The following is a 20,158-nucleotide window of genomic DNA, read 5'->3' on the forward strand; positions in this document are numbered from 1 at the left end:
CGGGATTTGGATCACGTCTCTACTTAGACAATGTTTGCTCAGGTCCACCTCCTGCCCAGCCTACAGGCCCTGCCTGACACGCCCGGCCCGCCTCCCGGTCCCACCATCCCACCCTGGGCCCCTGCCCCGGAGCTTTCTAGAAGCTTAAAAACACGGCGCCAGGACCACCTGAGGACAGGACTCGGCAGGGCAGGGCCGGTCACTTGTCTTAAATTCACGTGGACTGAGGTGCCCACCCAAGGACCCCATGGACCTGGGGCTGCCCAGGCCGTCCCTGCTTCCACTCCAAGCAGATCACGCCCCACACAGCCCTGGGCTCCTGCCCTGAACGGGAGGACAGCCCGCGGGAGCCCCTGGGCCCCCGCAGCTCAGGACTGGGCCACGGCCTGGGCAGCCTCCCTGAACACACCCGTGCTCCCGCGGCTCTCAGCCCCACCCGCCCTGGGCACCAGGTGCTCCCCTGTGTCCAGGGCAGCCACGGACGGGGGCAGGCCCTGATGGGGACAGGCCACGGGGCTGCAGCTGTGACCCTGCCTCAGGACACCAGCACGTCTATCAGCACACACATCTAATCAGCTTGTGTTCCTGAAAGGTCAGCCAGCAGAAGCAGCAAGAGGTCAGGGGGCAGCGTCGGAAGAGGACGGTCTCCGAGGTCCTTCCCGACACGCCCTGTTACCCTCCACGGGCAGAAGCTCATGGTGTCCTGCGGTCTGGCCTCAGGTCCTGAGCTTAAAACTAGACCCCAAGTGGAAGGCATGTCCCTTGTCTACCTCTCAGAGGCTGCCAGCACGTCACAAGATACTGTCCAGACACAGCCTCGGAGTCCCACTTAACGCACCTCGCCGGCCTGACGTCAGGTGCAGAGTGCAAACCACCTGTGGCCCCTGGAGACCAGTCCTGTGTTCAAAGACTGGGAAGCGAGAGGAAGGGCACCCGGAGAGGAGGGCTCCTTCCACACCTGCCCCTAGAAGGTCTGGAAGGTCCTACTCAAGGCAACGGGGAAACAGAAGGCAAGTTCTGGAATGTTCTTTCTTGAAGACAGAATCATCTCTCGCTACACTCTCCCCATCAAGACGTGAACCCAAGGCAGAAGGAGGACCTGAATTCTGGGCGTGGGATCTTCCCCAGTCAAGAAAACGTGCCCACGGCAATAAACACTCCAAGACTCCCACAGCAGAGTTCCCCTCACCAGGAGTGAGACCCCCAGAGATCTAAGCAGAGGGGGGCCCGGAAGCTCTGCAGACTGTGGCCCCGCCCCAGCCCTGCCCACGTCCAGGGAAGCTCTTGCCTTCCCGTTTCCTCCAGTCCTCTAGGACAGGATGGGACATTCTGCAAAGTTCCCTCCTCTGAGCAGATGGCTTCCAATCTGCCAAGGAAAGCAGACCTCCCCTGCAGGAGGCGTCCGCGCTCGAGAAGGGCCCGGAGCCTAGCACTGCCCAGCTGCTGCCGAGGAGGGTGTCAGCGCCGGCCCCAGCCAACTGCCTCCTCTGGCACCTTCCAGAAGGCCCCCCCTCCAAAGGGTCCTGGCCAGGGCTCCCAGGAGCTGGTCCTGGTGGGAGGAGCCACCAGGGCCTCCCTGAAGAGCCAGGAGCAGGGAAGCATGTGCCCACGGCTACAGGCGCCAGGACAGAGCACGCTGCAGACCTCAGGGGCTACGCGAAGAGGCGTCCATGGTGGCCACACCTGTTCTGGGCCGGAAGGCCACCCCAGGGCTCGGCCAGTGCAGTGAGGTAAACAGCTGCACGCTCTGTGAAGCAGAGTGCGCCTGGCCGAGCCTGGCAGGAGCGCAGGGCAGCCTGCTGGTCACCTGGCTCGCCAGGAGAGCAGGTCCGTCCAGGGCAAGCCCATCATTGCCGGGAGCCAGCCTCCGCCAGGTCCTGGCCAAGATGGCAGCACCTGGAAATGTCAGGGAGGCAGGTGTGAAGGCAGAGGGCACCATTACCACCCCGCAGGCACAGATGTGAGGGGCTGGGGAGGGGGTCCACACAGGGCCCCTCCAGGCATGTCCACCTTCACAGATGGAGCCCCCGAGGGCACAGGAAGGCAGGACAGGGTAGAGTCCAGATTCCAAAGCCAGACTCCTGGGCCCAAATCCTGGACCTGCCATTACCCATTACTAGCTGAGTGATCACGAGCAAGTTCCTTAGCCTCTCTGAACCTTACGGTCTATATGTGGACAGTGGCCCCAATCTCCACAGCGCTGTTGCAAGGATGCTGTACGTGTGGTTACGGGGAGCCCAGCACAGGCTGGAGCCTGGGGAGCAGGGTCTACATTAATATGTCCCCAAATGCCATCCAGCAGCCTGGCAGTGCTGTCTCTAGCTCAAAGGGAGGGACAAGGGTTCCCAGTCACAACCAAGGCAGGGGCAGGGTGCCCAGGCAGAGCTGTGGATGGCAGCAGGACACATCCACTACAAGGCCAGCACCCACGCCAGCCTGCCTCGCCTGGCTCCCACCATGAACCTGCCAGAGGAAGGAGTACCCCACTTCTCGGCCGAGAGTCTTGTCCAAGGTCAAACAACCTGCTCCGTGAAGATGCAAGTCAGGTCTGTCTCCAGGCAAACCTGGGTCTTTCCGTGGCTCCAGGGAGCCTCTGGGTGCTGGGAATCTTTCCTTAAGTAGAGGGGCCAGGCCCAGAGAGGGAAGGCTGCAGCCCTCCCCTGCCCAGCCTGGGCACTGCCCGCCCACACAGGAAGCACAGTGCCCTCCAGGGACCGAGTCCAGCTGGAGCGGAGGGCCACACACACCTACCCAGGGACAACTCCTTCCTTCTCTTTCTTTTCTTTTCTTAACGTTTCCTTTGGTTGTTTGACGGCTGAATGACTGACAAGTGAGCCCTCCCCGGGGCACAGCTCAGGAGTGCTGGGAGGGCCCACGACCGGGTTCCAGAACGCGCTGTGTCCCGCTGGCTCCCCAGGCTCCCCCAACACCCTGCTCCTCTCACCCCAGCTCTGCAACCACACCCAGGAAGGAACAGGAGCATGACTGTGAGACTCGGCCCCGCGTGACGTCCGAGGCCCAGGGACAGCCCTCCTCTGCCGGGCGGCACGGCCTGCCCGTCCTGACCGCGGTGCCGAGCCCCCCTCGCCCCCCAGGCCACCTGGTGCCGACAGTGCTGTCCTGTGCCCCCCCGCCCGCCATCGCCGCGGGCTCTGTGCTGGGCACCAGGTCCCAGCATCTGGAACAGCTCCGGCTCAGAGCAGGCGCCACAGGACTCGCTGAGTGAATGGCGAGGAGGGAGGAGGGAGGAGGGAGGAGGGAGGGCGGAAGGCAGAGGCTGCGCCTCCAGATCCCACGCGCTCAGGCCAAGGCTCCCTGGGAGTGGAGCGGCCTGAGGCCCACGTGCTGCCCCCTCCCGCAGCTGGACCCCAGCTGCCACCAGGACCATGGCCCCCATGGCCAGGTGGGCTTTCTTTCATCCTTGCTTCACTGCTGCTGGGCCTCTGCCCGGTCAGAGGCCGAGTCCCCACCCTGCTCCCCTCCTCGGCTGACTGCAGTCTCTTCCCGGCCTCCCACTTGCTGCACACTCCCCCTGCCCCAGCAAGCCCCGCCCAGGCCCGGCTAGGCCCCTCCTCCAGGCCATCTGACAGGTCCGGGGCCACAGGGTCATCACCAAGGGCACCAGGCCTCGACTGACTCATGCATGCAACGGGAACACCAAGGCTCCTGGGCCTGGGCAACAGCAGCCACGACCATGTGCTTTGGGAATGGCGCCGGGCCACCTTCCGGGTGGAGACCAGGCTGCTCTCAACTCCCTCCGCCAGCCTGGGGATGGCAGCGTCTCGTCACCCCGAGTCCCCGTCACTCAGGCCCACAGTCCATCCCACAGACTCCTGTGCGGAGAGAATCAACAGGCCACCCAGGGGCCTGCAGAGCCTGTGCGCCTCCACGCCACAGCACCCACCCCAGCATCCGAGAGTCACCCACACGCGGGGCATGGCGAGTCCTGGACCCGGGCACGTAACTGTCGTCTACACCCATCCCACCACGCCCCTACGAGCCCTGGTGCAGTTCCACCTCCCAGGCAGGAAGACTGACGCACCCCCGGGACAAGAACCTCGCTGCAGGCGGCTCCGTCCCTCGAGAGGCGCGGGGCTGGGCCCAGGGCCTGTGCTGCCCCGGCCCAGGCTCTCCTCCCAGCGCCACCCCTCTGGGATCCGCGGCTCTGCCGACTCCCAGCAGTAGTGGGAGCTGGACTGCCCCCCGGGTGACCGCGAGGCTCAGCATCCACGGGGGTGATGTGCTGGCCCCGCTGAAGCAGGGGCTGTGCCAAAGCACAAGAGCCTGGATCCAAAGCCGACATGGGCCGAGGAGGAGTCAGGGCGCAGCCAGGCATGGGCTTCCCCATGGGGTCCACCTCACGGACGCAGTGCCCATGCGTGTGCACGTGCCGGGCATCCCACATGCAGCACAGGCCAGGAGGCAGAACAGGACACTTCCACAGAGCCACCCCTCCTGACGGGGCAGGGACGCCCTCACCCTCCCAAGTGCTGGGCCAGCCCGGGGCCAGAGGTCACTGCTACAGACCTTTGACCAAAACATGCCAGTCTAACTCTCTCTGGTGGAGTGAAGACCCACAGCCCATGGCCAGGATGGTGGCTGGCACAGACCCGGGGCCCAGTCCTTACAAAGCAGGACCCAAGATTCACTGAGCCAGGCTGGAGCCAGAGGCAGGAGCCAGAGGCAGGAGCTAGGAGCAGGGGGACTCCTGCCTGGCTGGCAGAGAAGGCCTCTTCCCCCTGGGGAAAGCACTGTCCCCCAAATCCTGCCACAGGCCCCTGCGTCTGGGAATCCACTGCCATCTGCCATTCAGCCCAGAAAGTCTCCAATGAACAGCGTCAACCTGGCTGGAAAAGCGAAGCCCAGACACACAGGAGCTAGAGCAGAGAGGAACTTCCCTCTGCTGTGATTCAAACCAAGTAAGGACGAGACCTCTCCGTGACCCGCAGGGCTGCACTAATTACCAGTGTTATCAGGCGGAGGACAGACGTGCCCCAACTTCCTCTGCTCCACAGATTCCGCTCCAAACACACCCAGGTCCAGCCCTCGCCTGCAGTTGCCAGCAGTGCCCTATTCTTCTAGGCCACTCCTGAGCCCCGCTCCTGACCGCCCCAGGCCTTCAAGGTCCACCAAGCCAAGGTGACCACCAAGAGCTAGCTCAGCAACCCAGGAGGGCACCTCCGCTGGGGCAGGCCTCACAGGGGCTCTTCAGAGGAACAGAGAACACCTCTCCCTGCCTGCGTGCGCCTCAAGGAAAGGTCCGAGTTGGGGAGGGAACTGCAGCTTACTTACCTTCGTCACTGCCGCCACTGGGGAGCCCCAGCCCCCAGGCCCCTGGCGGGTGAGCCCTTGGCCCGCGCACACCAGGGTCCCACATTCCACGCAGGCCCCGATGATCAGCTGCCGCCCGTCGTCCACCAGCAGGCTGTGGCTGGCTCGCAGGGTGTAGAGGAACAGGGGCAGCCGGGCCACCCGCACGGACCGCAGCCCCAGACGCCGTTTCTTCTCCTGCTGGCAGAAGAAGCACACGAAGGTCTCCACCTGGTACTGCCGGGCCCAGGCGCTGACGGCGTGGTGCGCCCCACGGGCCTCGTGCTGCAGCCACTGGCCCAGCAGGTCGTGGTAGCAGAGCACACAGGCGGCCACCAGGCCGGTGGAGTCCGCTGGCCTTGCCCGTGGGGCAGGCGGGTAGACAGTGAGGAAGGGGAAGAAGGGCTCCTTCTCGCCCAGGCGGCTGGCGGGGTTCACGTTGAGCTGGAATTCCTTCCCGGGGCCCAGCTCCGCCCCGCAGATGTAGCAGACGGATGCCGCGGTACCTGGGGCAGAGGCGGGCGGCTCGCAGAGGGCAGGGTCGGAGGCGGAGAAGGCCTGGTGGTACCTGCCCAGGAAGCCCTGCACAGAGGTGATGAGCTCCTGGTTCTGGCAGGCCCGGTACAGGGCCCAGACGTCCTCCAGGACGCTGAAGCATTTGGGGCAGCTGCGGACCTCGCAGCGCTTGTTGGGGGCCCGGGCATTGGGTGGGCAGGGCAGGAGGCTGAGGAAGGGGAAATGCATGGTGCTCCTGGCGCTGCCGTTGAGGGCCCGGGAGGGCACTGCCCGGGCATCCTGGGTGCAGTCCTCCCCGCAGAGGTAACAGGCCTCCTGCAGGGTCCTGGTGGGGGGGGCCTCCTCCCTGGGGAGCCTCCTGCCCTTGGAGGCCATGCCGGGGGCGTGGCTGTTCAGGGGCACCACATAGAGTCGCTGCAGGACGGGCACGCTGGCCAGCTCGAAGCTCTGCCACTGCTGCATGAGGGAGGAGAAGCAACAGGAGCAGACCAGGGTGCTGCCCGCCTCGCTGATGGGCTGCGCCCCTGGGGGCGGGCTGTGCAGCCAGAGGAAGGGGAAGAAGGGCGCCTGGGCCAGCTTCTCCTGCTTCTGCACGTGGACCTGGTGCTGGGAGGCGGGGGACAGAACTGACCCGCAGACGTAGCAGCACAGGCCCTCTGGTGGCACAGCCTGGCTCTCCGGGAGAGTCCGAGGGACACCACCACCGCTGCCCTTCTCTCTGGGGCCACAGGGGTCCGGGACCGGCTGCTCCTTGTGTTCCTCTTCTTCACTGGTGATGTTGATGTCACTGTCCTCAGATGTGCAGTAACCCCGGAGAGAGTCCCCAGGGGCCCTGCTCTCCTGGGGCTTGGTGGCCTTGACAGAGTGAGTTTCTTTCATGCCATCTGTAGGGGCTGCCTGGCCCGGAGGGCTTTGCCAAAGGTCTTGAATGCCCCTCAGGACGCTGGCCCGGGGCTCGGGAACCCAGTGCCTTCCAACGCCCTTTCGCCGGCGCCTGACTCCAGTCTTGGGCTCCACGTCAGCGTGGAGCTTCGAGGAGACCCCCTCCTCCACATCGCCCTGCGCCAGGGGCTCTACGCCCTGTCCCGGAGGGGGTCCCGGCGCCGGCCTCCACTCCTGGCAGCGGCCCCCGCGGGGCCCGGGTCCCAGCATGGCCCGCGGAGCAGGCGGCGCGTCCTGCAGAGGGCTGCTGGCGTCGCGCGCGGCCGGGTCGGGCTCCGACAGGGGGTCGGTGTCCGACAGCTCCGACAGCTCGGAGTCTCGAGTGTCCTCGGCGGCCGCGCGGGGCCCCGGGCCGCCGCCGTCGTCGTCCTCGTCCCCGGCGGCGCTGCCCAGCGCATAGGCGACGTTCCACTCGCGGGGGGCCCCGGCGCCCCCGCGGCGCCCTCCGGCGCCCGCGTCGCACTGGTGGGGCCGCTTGAGCCAGTACATGCGCTTGTCCACCGGCGTGCGCGCGCGCTCGAAGGCGGCCCACTGCTCGCCCAGGAAGCAGCGGCACACGGCGCACACCAGCACGCAGCCGTCGGCCGGCGACAGCTCGCGCGCGCCGGGCGCCGGCTCCTGCTGCTGCAGGAACGGGAAGAAGGGCTGCGCCGGGGCCCCCGCGCCCGCCGCCGCCGGCTCCTTCACCTGCAGCTTCAGCTCCTTGCCGCGCCCGATGCCGCCGCCGCAGATGAAGCAGGAGAGCGCCGCGCCGCCGCCCGCCGCCCGCTCGCCCACGGCTGCCATGAGCCGCTGCTTGCGGGAGAGCGGCGCCGGCCGCCCGCTCATGGCCGCCCGCCTAGCGCCCGCCGCCGCGCCCAACTTGGAGCATGTGTGCGCGCCGCAAAGTTTGGCGGCGGGCGGCCGGCGCGGGCCGCGGCGCGGGGCGGCTCGCTGCGCCGCCCCCCGGGCCTGCCGAGCCCCCGGCGGCGGCGCGGTCCCAGGCGGCGCCGGCGAGCGCGCCCGGAACGCGGCGGCGGCGCTGGCGGCGGCGGGCCCCGGGCGGCTGGAGCGGCGGCCGCATGTGCGAGCTCCGGCGCCTGCCAAAGCGTTGGGTCATTTAATTGGGGAGGAGGCGGGGCGGCGCGGCGGAGGGCGGGGGAATCCCTGCGCGCTCCTCCCCGCCCGCCCCTCCCCCGCGCCCCGGACTGCGCACAATGGCTCGCGGGCTCCTCTATCTATTTTGTGTCCGACCCGAGCGCGCGCGATGATTCATCGCCCCAATTAGGGGCTCTCTCCGGCGCGCGGCTCCAGCCGTCTGAAGGGTCTCCTCGGGGACCCGCCAAAACCATCAGCGGCTGAAGCTGGTCTTTAAGGAAAGGTCAAGCAGGACGCGGGAGGAGCCAGGTAAGGACGCCGCGGAGCCTCGGAAGAAGGGCAGCTGGGGGCGGGGGGGCATCTGCAACCGGGGAGCTGCGGGCGGTCCGGACCCCTCCCGGTTCTAACGGGAGCCGCATGGAGTCCTGAGCTTCCCCGGGTTGGGGGCACCTTTCAGGGCCCAGTGCCCTAATTTTGGAGACAGGGAAGAGGAGTGGTCCCCTGTCTCCTGGAACCCATCATCCCGGGAAGAGTCCTCCGCCAGCCCCTCCCCTCCCCTCCCCTCCCCTCCCCTCCCCTCCCCTCCCCTCCCCTCTGCACTGCTGGCCAGAGGCCACCTGGTCATCAGCAGAGATGGAAAGGGTGTCCCAGGACAAGTGACTCCACCTCTCTGGGCCCTTTCCTCTTGTTAACCTGGAGCTGCAGCAGAGCGTCCCTGCACCCCTGTACTTAGCACAGGGAGCCCTGGCGCAGTGGCACTACTTAAGCACTCCCTGAAGGTCCATACCCCCACTAGCCGCATCGCCTGCCTGAGCAGCCCCATCTTCCAGGTGGGAAAGAAGAGACGTTGGGTGTGCCGAGTTACTCCTGGGAAGAGACTGCGTGGGATGCAGACTGGGGCAGTCAGTCTCCAGGTCACTGTTCCCACCCTGGCTTGGACCCTGCAGTCGCAGGCATGTCACCTGGCTGCTGATGGAAACTCCACAGCAGTGAACACAGGACTCACTCCCTCCCCTCCTCCTTGAGGCTCTGGATCAGGCTGGGAGGCCCCTGCAAAGCAGGGCCTCTCTGGACCTCACATTTCCCATCTGACAAATGAAAGTCCTCCTGCCTGTCTAATGGCTCTGATTTCCTAGCAGTTTACAACTGTCCTGACCTGCCAGCTGGAGCCCAGAGTCGTCTGGGGACAGAGGTGCCGGGTGAGCCCGTCCATCCTCTGGGGTGCTGACACGTAAGTAACACTGGGCTTCCTCTTGGCACCAAGGGGCCTATGCATTATAAATAAGTGGAAGAAGGGCCACCTCCCGGGAATCCCTGGTGGATACTCCAGGGCTCACAGCCCAGGGAGCCACAGGAAGACCTTCATGGCCTGAGATGCGATGGAGGCTCTGGGCCCTAAGCCGGCCCAGGAAAATGCTGGCTCAGCAGCTGTGGGGAAGGAATGTGGTGCAGGGGGGCTTCCTGGCTCGGGGCACTTTTAATACCCTGAGAGGCCTGATTAGGAGAACTTTAAAGGTATCGTCTGTTTAATTGCGCCCTGGTTAAAGGGGCTGTCGGGTCCCACGCAGATGGAAAGGTTGTGGGGAAGCAGGGCTGGCCCTGGAAACCCAGGGCTGCCACTGGACAGGCTCCTGGTGCTCCCCCAGGGCTCTCTGGCCTCGGGGCAGTGACATCGCGAGGCCTCCCCGTCCTCTCCCCAGACAGGTCCTCTGCCAGGCTCAGTCTCGGGTCCTGGCCTAGGAGGTTGCCGTCGAGTGCGTTTGGCTTTCTGCCTTGGTGCCTGTCTGCTCCCTCCTGAGGACGGGACCTGGTCTGTCTTGCTCACTGTGTATTCAGGCTGCTCTGGGCTTGGGGCCCACACCCCTGGTTCCATCCTGTTTAATCATGGGCCAGCTGTGCGACCCCGGGCAGACCCTCCTAGCTCACTATTCCTCAGTGTCCTGCTCTGTGCAATGGGCTTGCGATTCCTACCTCATGGAATTTCTCTGTGTAGATCAAATGAGGTAGAGGATGATGCTGCAGGCCCAGGGGCTGGGGGACCACAGGTGTCCGTGTGCGTGTCTTGCCCCACCTGGCTCGACCCAGTAGTGAGGAGGTTCTGCTGCATATCTGCACTCCAGGGCCAGGGGGCCACTCTGACCATGTCATGCCCAGAGCCTGAGGAGGGCCATGGGGCCAACCGGACAAAAAGCAGGAGGTGGGGCTCTTTGCTTAAGCTAGAACCCTCCAGAAGAGCTTCCTAAGTACGTGCCACGCGTGTGCCTGCGTTAGAATGCGCTGTGTTAGTGTGTGGCACGCACACATGCTGTGCACACACTCGGGCCCATATGCTCGGGCACATATGCGCCTGTGCTTGTGTACACACACATGCAGGTGCATGTGCAAGTATGTGTCCTGCATGTGTTGTGTGAGCACATGTGCATGTGTAGGTAAAGTGCACAAGCGTGGGCAGTGGGAGGTGTCTGGCTGGGTGGTTTTGGTCCCTCAGCACAGATCAGAGCAGGAGGAGGCAGACAGTGGTGTCAGTCACCTGTGGGGGTTGGCATGGGGCAGGGTGTAGCCAGACACATCTGACATCCCAACTTTGCTGTTTACTAGCTGTGTGGCCTTGGCCTGCTTCTTAACCTCTCTGAGCCTCAGGTCCCCATGTGGAAAACAGGAATAACTAAACAATACCCCTTGCAGAGTTGGGGAAAGAACTGAGAACCCAGGGCAGCCCACTCTGTGTGTGGCGAAGACAGTCCAAATGCCCCAGTACTTCACGGCCACACAGACCTGTGCCCGTAGGCACAAACTTCCCGGAGCTTTACAAGTTCTGTTGTACCTCCAGATTCCAGCGAGAAATTCCCCCGAGGCACAAGCCCGGCGTGGGGGTGCACACCTGTAATCCCAGCAGCTCTGGAGGCTGAGGCAGGAGCATCCTGACTTCAAAGCCAGCCTCAGCAAAAGCGAGGCACTAAGCAGCTCAGTGAGGCCCCGTCTCTAAATAAAATACAAAATACGGGAGTGTGGTTCAGTGGTCGAGTGCCCCTGAGTTCAATCCCCAGGATCCCCCAAAAAGAAAGAAAACCAAGACACAGAGAAGGAAGACATTGGCCCAAGGGCACACAGCATGGTGGAGCTACCACTGGTGACCCCCCGCAGAGTGTCCATGTGACCCCCTGGCTTTGCTCGCTCTAAGTTGCTTCCCCCTAAACCCAGCTTGGGGAACAGGGTCGGCCTAGAGTCTCCTCCTGTGTGTCCCTGGTTTTACACCTAAGGAAACTGCGGACCTGACAGTTCTGCTGGACACAGGCCGACTGCGTGCAAGGACCTGTCCATCAGCTGCACGCGCTCGAGGAGACCTGGTTCCCCTTTCAGACAGGAGCTGTCCGCACGTGCCCCCCGGGGGCTGCCGGAGCCTCAGCCCCACTGTAGAGCCATCTCCTCCCAAGGCCCTGCTGCAGCTGGAGAGAGGGGACGGGCTCCTCAGGCTGCGCGGCCTGTGGCCGGTTCAGTCCTGGAGCCCGGCATCCACACTGCCCACTGCAGCCCCGCACCGGGAGTGAGAGGGACCACGCCACTCGGGGCAGCAGGAGTCCAGAGCCACCAGCCAGGAACCTCCGGCTCAGCTCAGGCGGGCAGCTGCCTGTGGCGGTGCCCTGGCCTGCCCGTGACGTCGTCTGTGGTCCCAGCACTCACCCGGAGTCACTGTCCCTTGCCACTTCTCCCGGGGAAGAACCTGAGCAGGCTGAGGCTGGCCTTGCGCCGTCCCAGTTTCACAGGGTCTGGGGCGTGGCTGGGGTCCAGCCCGTGCAAGGACGTGGGAGCCAGACTGCAAAACCTCACCGTGCCTCACCTGGTGCTCTGCAGGCTGCTGCGCTCCGGCCCTCACTCCTGAGAGCCAGCGCTGGACCCCAGCTCCCCTGCCGGCCGCTCTGGCCCCACAACCCGCCTAACTCCCATTCCCGCTGGGTGTCCGCCCTCCTCCCTCCAAGGGTGCCCTTGGCGTCCCTCTGGGGACCAGTTCCCTCCCTGGGCCGGTCCCTCCTGATCCTGCCTCTTCCGGAGGAGTGTGTACCGTGTTTGGCCTCTGGCTCGCTGGGGACCAGAAAAACGAGATCTATCATCTGAATGCTGCATTTTTCTTTCTTGTTTTCTTTTTGCCTAAGTGTGAAACCAGCGGTTCTCCACCGTCCTCAGGAAGAGCTTCAAATGTGGCAGCCCACTGGCTCCTCCGGGGGGGAACGTACCGTTCAGAGTGATGATCCTACGTAGCAAAGCCCCTGGGACTTACGGAGGCCTCGGGCCTGCCAGCACGTCGCACCCGTTAGCTCGCGTGGCACAGGCCAGGTGGAGGCCTGGAAGGAGGCCCCGTGTCCACGTGGGCGGTGGGGCCGAGGGTCCAAGGCAGGGCTCGCTGGGGCGGCGGCTGGAGAGCTGTGCAGCCCGTCCTCGTCCCGTGCTGATCCGTTAAATGCTCACAGGATGCCGGCCACCCCGCCTCCGCCCCCTGCTTCCCTAGATACGGGGGTCTCGGGAGTGGAGGAGGGGGACACTTTCGCCTCCAGGGCCCAAAGCCACCTGGCAGAAGCGCCGTGCGAGCCTCCGAGGGCCTCCTTACAAAGTCACAGCTGCCTTACGCCATCGGGGTCGGGCTTGGGGGACGGAGCGAGCAGAGCTGCCTTGTTCCCCTCACCCGAGACTGCAGAGGACAGCACGGGCCCCCCTCCGGCGCTGCCAGCTGCGCCCCGCCCTCCGCGTCTCCTGCTGCCGCGACCTCCAAGGCCTCGTAAACCCTTTGATGAACGATGGCCAGGCCCGACCTGCCAGGGTGATGGACAGAGCTACACACAAATCCTCCCGTGCTCAGAGGCTCTTGCCGCCGGCTCCTCGGTGACCACGGACTTGCAAAAGAAAATCCCCAGCCAGCACCCATGGGACTGGTTCCCTGGCTTCCCGGCCACGGGGGCTTCTGGGGAAGATGGGGCCTGGGTGGGGCACGGCAGGGGCCACCTCCAGCACCCGGGCGCCAGGCACGCAGGGGGCACTTAGACCCAGCCAGCCCGCGGCCCTTGGTCCGAGGCTCACGTCTGCCGGGCATTACAGAGAGCCCAGTGCCACGTGCAGAGCCGCAGCTAAACGCCACCTAAAAACGAGGCGCTGCTGTGCGACTTTTCCACAAGGGCGCCGAGGCCTGGGCGGTGACCCTGGTCCCCAAGACTGCAGAGCTTGGAAGTGTCAGGGTTGGAGTCAGACCCAGAGGCTGGCCGAGCGCCCTTCTCCGGCCCGCCCAGCTGTGTGCCAGCTGCTGGCCTGCAGGCCAGCCTCCTGATGCTGTCCCATAAAGGCGTCCTTGTCCCCGACAGTCCTGCCACGGAGGCTAACGGTCAGGGCTTGATGGCCGCCTCGGAATTCTGTGAGGGCTCCAGGGCCAAGGCTCCCTTCTGCCCAGGTCCCCCGGTGCTCCTCCGGGGGCCGTGGCAGGTCCCTGGCGCTGGCTCCCGGGAGGGCTGGGAAGTTAGCAGCCCCAGATCCCTTCCAGCTGTTGCTCTGAGTCACTGAGGCTTCGTCCAAACCCAGCTGCCAGCCGCCCCCCAGCCTCCATGTGCAGTTGCTGGGCTGCTGCTGGTCTCACTGTCACTGACGGCGACTCACGGGGGGCCTGACTCGTGTGTCTAGCACAGAACTGGCTGCTGGGCTGGAGAGACCCTGACCAGAGTGTTGCCACCACACAGAAAAGGGGGCTTCCTGACACTGTCCAGCTCGCACCAACCCACGCACCTGGGACCAGTACCCAGGGAGGACGCGCCAGCCTCGGAGCCCCTGGTCTCTTCCAGCCACTACCCATCAGGGGTCGACTCAGGGCCAGGACTTCAGGCGTCCCGAGTCCCAGTCAGGCGCCTTGATTCTTGGCAGCCTGCTGGGATGTGGCTCCCAGGCCGCGGTGTCCACTCCAGGCAGCGTCCAGAGCTGGCGGCATCATCCTGGTCCATTTGAGAACACCATCACCCGAGACGCAGCCCCGCCCCACCCGCCAGTCACCCCCAGCCTGGCTGCACTCACCCTCCTGCCCTGGCTTTGGGGAGCTGGGCAGTTCACTGGGCAGCACAGCCCTACACGTGGCCTTCTGCGTCTGGCCTCCCATACTCAGCATCCCAAGGCCTGGCGTGCGGCAGTGTGCGTTGGCACAGATGGTTTTGTACCCTGTGTCAGCAGAAGTGTGTCACGGGGCCTCTTTGGGTCTAGCTTTTTGCTCTGGTTTCTGTCTCTGAGATTCTTCCTTTTTCTTTCCCACGTTCCCGTGTTTTGTCTTGACGTTTACTTTGCAGCACTGGGAATCGAACCCTGGTCTGCTGCAGGCTGAGCTCATGCTCTGCTTCCGAGTTGCACCCCTCCTCTTCCTTGTTTTTGCATGCAGCAGTACTCAGTTCTTTTTCATTGCTGTATAATAGTCCTTTGATGGATATGCCATAACTTGTGCGGGTCAGCTCTTCGTGGTTTCCGCTTGAGGCCAACATGGAGTGTGTTTTCCTGAACAGTATAGGGTGTCCTCTGCTGAAAACACGCTGCCTCTCTGCTGGGTGGACGCCCAGGAGTGGGATTGCTCATGGTGGGTGAGTGGGTGTTGACCCGAGGCAGAGGGAAAAGCTTCACATCACAGCTGGTGTGGAATTCCCAAGGTTCCTGGTTCCCAGACTCCTGACGCCTCTGCAGCTGCCCGCCCACCATGCTGACCCTGCCGGGCACCCTCTGCCCACCTGGGCAGCCAGCTGGAGCCCATGCAGGCTGCAGAGGACGGCTTTGTGGCCTGTATTTTCATTGCCTTGTGCCAGCACATGTGGTTTTTCTGTCCTGGCTCTGAAACTGTGTTCCTTTCACAGGCCAGAAATACTTAGCGTGGCTCCCTCTAAAAGGGGAAGCACATTTTTAAATTCCAATCTGCCTGGGTCCAGCGTGATGGAGAACATTCCAGCCGTCTGGAGGGCCGCACTCACCAGGAACGTAGCTCACAGTCCCCGGCACACACAGCACTCGGTCCCGCCCCACCCCTTCCTGGGGGGCTGGTTGAGACGTGTGTCAGGTCCCGACCTGGGCAGTAGGATGGTGCGTGACAGGCGCGTGCGTTTTCAAGTGAGGCCTCGTGGGTGCAGTGACCTCAGTCCCGCAGCCAAGGTCTGTTCCAGACGGACAGCTTCATCCCATTCGGGCCTTCCAGGGAGCGATTAAATAGGTGCAAACGTATGATTTCCACTTTACAGATGAGGAAGCTGAAGCACAGAGGAGCTAAGCTACTTGCCCAAGGTTGCACAGCTCCTAACAGCTAGAGGTGGGTTTCTGACCCCAGCCGTCCAGCTCCAGAGTCCACACTCTGGGTCCTGCATTACCTCGCCTCTGAAATCCAGCTGTGCCGTGAAGTTTCTGCCTGGCCAGGGAAGGGGGCGGACTTTGAGTCACATTTGCTCGTCCGCATGACTGTGGAGAGCAGCCTCGCCCTACGCTGCCGTCATCCGCTGACCAAACCCGGTCCAGGGCCAAGAGCCATGAGCACAGTGGGTCCCGCACAGCGCCGTGGCCACGAGTGCCAGGACTTGAGGCTTGGAGGTGTGTCCTCCCGCCCGTCTGGGAGGGGCCGGGTCCAAGGCCACAGGAAGCCAAGACAAGGCAGCGCAAAGCTCTGTGACCCCAGCGAGCAGCGCTGGCCTTCGGAGGCCCAGGCGCCCGGGAGTGAGGGCTTCGTCCTGACCTCCTTTCTTCCCAGGGACCCGAGGGTTCACTCCAGGGAGCCCTCCCGCTCTGGCCTCCAGGGAGAAGCAGAGAAAGTGTCCCCGTCGCAGGGCTCCTGGGCCGCACGGGCCTTCGAGTGCTCAGAGTGGTGAGGCGGTGCTCGGACCCAGGTGTCCAGCTGCGGCTCCGGCCGGCACCCTGTGGGGCCCTCGACCCTGCGCGGCCATTAAAATCGAGCAGACCTGAAAGCAGAGCTGCCAGAGGTGGGAGGCAGTGTGGGAGGCACCATGGCAGCTGGTGTCGCGGCCCAGGCCATGGGCAGCTGGGGGCCCGGGGTGGGGGAGCCTGGTCCTGGGGGCAGAGCCAGTGTTCGGTGTCGCAGGGGAGCGGGCACCTCTCGCGGGCTGCTGGAGCTGCCCTCCCGGGAGGGGTGTGTCGGGAGTTAGGCGGGGGCTGGGCGGGTCAGGCAGCGCCAGCCCCCGCCTGCTCCCCGTGGGCCTCCTCTCTCCCACCCCAGCAGGCAGCTTGCTCATCTCCAAGTGCACGTCCATCTGCCACTGTCTCCCTCTTGCTCAAAACCCTTCTCAAGTTCCGTCGCTCTAAGGTTGAAGATCAGACCCCCTGTTTGGGGACCCTGCCTGTGACTCCAGGAGGCCCTTGCGCTCCCTGGAGCCCGCGCTTCCCCCAGAGGCACTGGGCACGGCTACCACAGGGCGCTTGCACATGCTCCTGCCCAGTGAGCGTGCCCCGTCCCTTGGCCTCCTCCTGGGCCTCAGGCTGGCCCTGAGACTCCATTTCCCAGGCTCCCTTGTCTCTGCCCTCCCACTGGGTCAGTGGGTGGGAGGAGGGAGAAGGCGCAGGGGAGAGATCAGGCCGTCTCTCTCTCCCCCGTCTCTCTCCCTGCTGTCTGTCTCCCCGCCCCCGTACCCCCCGCTGTCCTCTCTCCAGCAGTGTCTCTGCTTGGGCCTGTCCCCTGCAGTCCCAGCAGTAGTGTCCGGCTTCTCCTCCGTCCTTCCATCCAGGTGACAGCAGGTCCCTGTGTTCTTGACCTGGGCTGGCTTCGCTCCCCTCTGTTCTTTGGGAGATGCCCAGTTCTCTTACTGTGCCCGCTCCAGGCCCGCCTGGCCCAGGGGACCTTTCCTGCGCAGCCAGGACCCAGCTTTGAGTTGCTGCAGAGCCCCCAGACCTCGCGGACCCCCGGGGCGGGCTGAGGACTGGCTTTCCCTCCGGGCAGTGGCTGCTGTTGGTGATTATGAATGAAGTTCCACGAGGGTGAGGGCCTCCGCACAGTGTCCAGCACCAGGACACACTCAGAACATAGGCGGGAAAGCCACCGGGGATGGACAGGAAAGCTGGCGGAGCCCACTCAGCCAGAACCTCTCGCCCTCGGTGACTCCATTACCCCTTCATAGAATTGCTAAGCAGATCGCTCGGCGAGGGCTGGACTGTGGCTCAGTGGTGAGCACTTGCCTAGCGTGTGTGAGGCCCTGGGTTTGATCCTTAGCACCACATAAAATAAACAAAATAAAGGCATGCTGTCCGTTTACAAGAAAAAAAAAAATAGATTGGAGAAACTCATCATTCATTAATTCCACTCAGGTTTATTGGGCACCTACTAACCAGCAAGATGGGGGTCGTGGTGAGTGGATAGGTGAGTGGGTGGGGTTGGGTGGATGGATGGGTAGATAGAAGGCTGGATGATGGATGGATGGGTAGTGGGCGGATAGGAGCAAAGAGGGTTCATTCCTGTAAAACAGTAAGGCCGGGAGAGAACACAGGCAGGCTGAATCAAGAGGGCAGTCACAGCTGTCCCTCCAGGGGGAGTGGACGGCATGCCTGCCTCACTGGGGAATGCCATGCCGTGCTCTGTCACAGCAGCAGCTGTGCCCTGAGGAGGGGCCATCGTGGTGGCAGAGCCGAGTTGGGTTCCCATGTCAGCCAGGATTCATGCCAGCGTGTGGGGTGTCCCTACCCAGGCACGGCTGTGGCCACTGAGGGGCCTTCCAGCCCTGTGGCTGCCCGGGACATGGGCTTCTGAGGTGCCCGTCAGGTTCTGTGCCCCAGGCGGCAGGAGCAGAGGCCACCACCCAGCTCCTGGAGCCCTGGGCACGAGCCCACAGGGGCTGGACGCACCTCCTCGCCCAGGCCCAGGCGGGCTTCAGAATGGCCCTGGGAAGTGACGGCAAAGCCTGAGCACCCTGAGACCCAGGTCAGGAGGCAGGGTGGACCCAAGTCCCACGGTGCCCATGAGCATCAGGCTTCTGAGGCCCGCGGCCCCCGTCCAGTGTGGAGGACACTGACGCAGGGGACTGACACTGGGGGCTTCTCCAAGTCCGGGGGGTCTGCTGAGTCCTCGCCTGACCCTCAGATGGGACTGCAGAGCTGCAAATTCTCCATCTGTGGAGGGAGGGAACCCTCGGCTTTGGCATGAACAAGTGGAAAGGGCCAGCGAAGGAGGGCCAGCAAAGGTGAGCCTAGTCTCCGCGCTCGTTTAGGGCCCGGCGCCGCCCACAGGGAGCTCCCGGGCCTGGCCGGGGCATCAGCACCCGAGGAGGCCACTGGCCCGCAGCACCGCACCCCAGCCAGGCCTGGGGCAGAAGGCGTCCTTGCCTGGAGCCGGAAAGGGAGGCTATGAATAGGCTCCTGTCCCTTGGGGGCAGATTTTTGTGGCCAAACAAGTGGCACAGAGACTCCTGCTTCCTCGTGGGCTTGTCCAGCTCGGGGCTCTGGGCCAGGCGCGGAGCCCGGACTGAACTCCCGGCGTCCCAGGCAGGCCGTGGGGAGCAGGCCCGCGGCCACCGGGGCCTCGCAGGGAGGCTGCCCCTCCCGTCTGGTGGAGGGAGGGTGAGGCGTGATCTTCCTGCCCGGGGAAGTGCCGGCCACCGGGCAGCACCTGCGGCTTCCCGGAGGCAGCGGCTCCTCACCGGTGGGTGTTTCCAGTGCTTTGCCCAGAACGGCGACTGCGCGGCCCCCGAGTTTGGCTCTGTTGCTGTTCTTTTGAGGAGTTTGATCTTTAAATGCCCCAAGCTCGGCAAGAGACCCCTCTGAACAGTGCCGGGCAGGGGCGTCTGGAGGCTCGGGCTGCGCCGCCTGTGGGCCCCCAGGCTGCTCTCTGAGGGGACACGCTCTGTGTCCGGCAGGGGTTGGCATCTCTCCGTGAGAGCCCCCAGGCCTGGAGCTGCCCCGGGCCCAGCAGAGGGGGCCGAGCGAGGCGGCAGAAGGGCAGCCGGAGGCGCGGGGCGGTTGCTGACGTCATGCCCCCTCCAACAGGTGGCCTGCCATCTGCCCAGCCCCCGCCCGCACGTGGCCAACCCTCAGAGTTCGGCTCTGGCTGAGCACATGCCTGAGTTCATACAGCCAGAAAAAGAACTTGGCAAAAGCCGCCAGGCCTGAGGACAGAGTGCGGGTCACTTGTACCCAGGGAGGGAGGCTAAAAGGACCAGGAACCTTGAAAAGTCCCTCTGTGCAGGCCCTGCACTGCTGTCTTCACAGGTTCCTGGAGTTTGGCCTGAAAGGCTTTCTAGAGCTGGATGTGCACACCCGGCCTGACAGACATCTCAACGCAGCCCAGAGAGGTCAAGGGACTTCCAGGGGTTGCACAGCCTGACCACTCGTAGACCCATTGACTCCCTGTTTATTTGGTTGGCTCCAACCAGCTGCAGCAGTGAGGCCTCCAGGATCCTCTGCATCCAGCAAGGGGTCAAGCCATGTGGACAGTGTGCAAGCTTCCCAACTGAGCTGCCCACGGCCCGAGGACGTCGGCTCCTCTGAGCCTCCGTCTCCTCTTCTGCAGCATGGGGTGAGAACAGCACCCGCCTCTGGGAGCCTCTGTGACATGGGGCCACTTCCCGGCGGATCCTGCTATTGGACTTCGCCTCCTATGGTTCTAGCCCATGCCTGCGGCAGCGCCATGTGGTCACTTCCCCAGCCTCCTGTCAATGGGGGAACGGGCCGTCCAGTTACTTGCCAGCAAGCCTGGGGCAAGCCCGGGCCCAGGCCCACGGTCTGATCCCCAGCTGGCCGCTCCACTCCCTGAACCCCCACCCTGCGGCGGAACGTGTCGGAGCCTGTGGGTCGGGCAGCTGTCACCCCTGCCAGCTGCCAGGACCCCGGTATGTGACACCGTGCCAGGTGGAGGCTGACGTGGGGGAGACGCACAACTTCTGAGCCAGCCAAGGGGGGAGGGACTGGTGGCTGGGCGGGAGCCACAGGGGTGGCCCTGTTGGTCCTGCACTGGCCCCAGGGACCTGCCAGACTTCCTGCCACCTCGCACCACTCGAGGGCTGCCCACATGTCCACACGGGGCTCCGGGAGGGACCGCCAGTCACCGTGGACTCTGGGGGTCTGGACACAGGTGGCTCATCCGTACGTGCTGGTTTTCACAAGGATCCCGGAAGAAGGTTTTGTGAGGGCGACTGAAAACCTCTGTTCTGTCGGCCCGTCTGTCCCGGCAGCTCTCCACCCTCAGGGGGCAACACCCCAAGCCTGGGCATCTGTGCTGCGTGGGGCTCGGCCTTCCTGGAGGCTCACTCCGCTGGAGGAGATGGCCTTGAATGTGGAGGCAGACTGAGCTAGGCTGCAGCCCCGGGCTGGCTGACTCCAAAGC

At 64.5% G+C, this 20,158-nt stretch overlaps 1 protein-coding gene across 7 annotated transcripts in view; it reads right to left on the minus strand.

Moving 5' to 3' along the window:
• Positions 1-7,692, minus strand: part of Gse1 (Gse1 coiled-coil protein) — a 312,845-nt gene extending 305,153 nt beyond the window's left edge. The window contains exon 1 of one of the 7 annotated variants that reach the window (XM_047527121.1): positions 5,293-7,691. In XM_047527121.1, the coding sequence (XP_047383077.1) occupies positions 5,293-7,596 (2,304 nt within the window). In that variant the 5' untranslated portion in view covers positions 7,597-7,691. Of the gene's footprint in view, positions 1-5,292 lie in introns of all 7 variants that reach the window. The other 6 variants (XM_047527119.1, XM_047527124.1, XM_047527118.1 and 3 more) reach the window with 6 other exon arrangements.
• Between the last annotated feature and the right edge of the window lie 12,466 nt (positions 7,693-20,158).

The sequence above is a fragment of the Sciurus carolinensis genome, chromosome 16 (assembly GCF_902686445.1).
Source record: "Sciurus carolinensis chromosome 16, mSciCar1.2, whole genome shotgun sequence".
In the NCBI taxonomy this organism is placed as follows: Eukaryota; Metazoa; Chordata; class Mammalia; order Rodentia; family Sciuridae; genus Sciurus; species Sciurus carolinensis.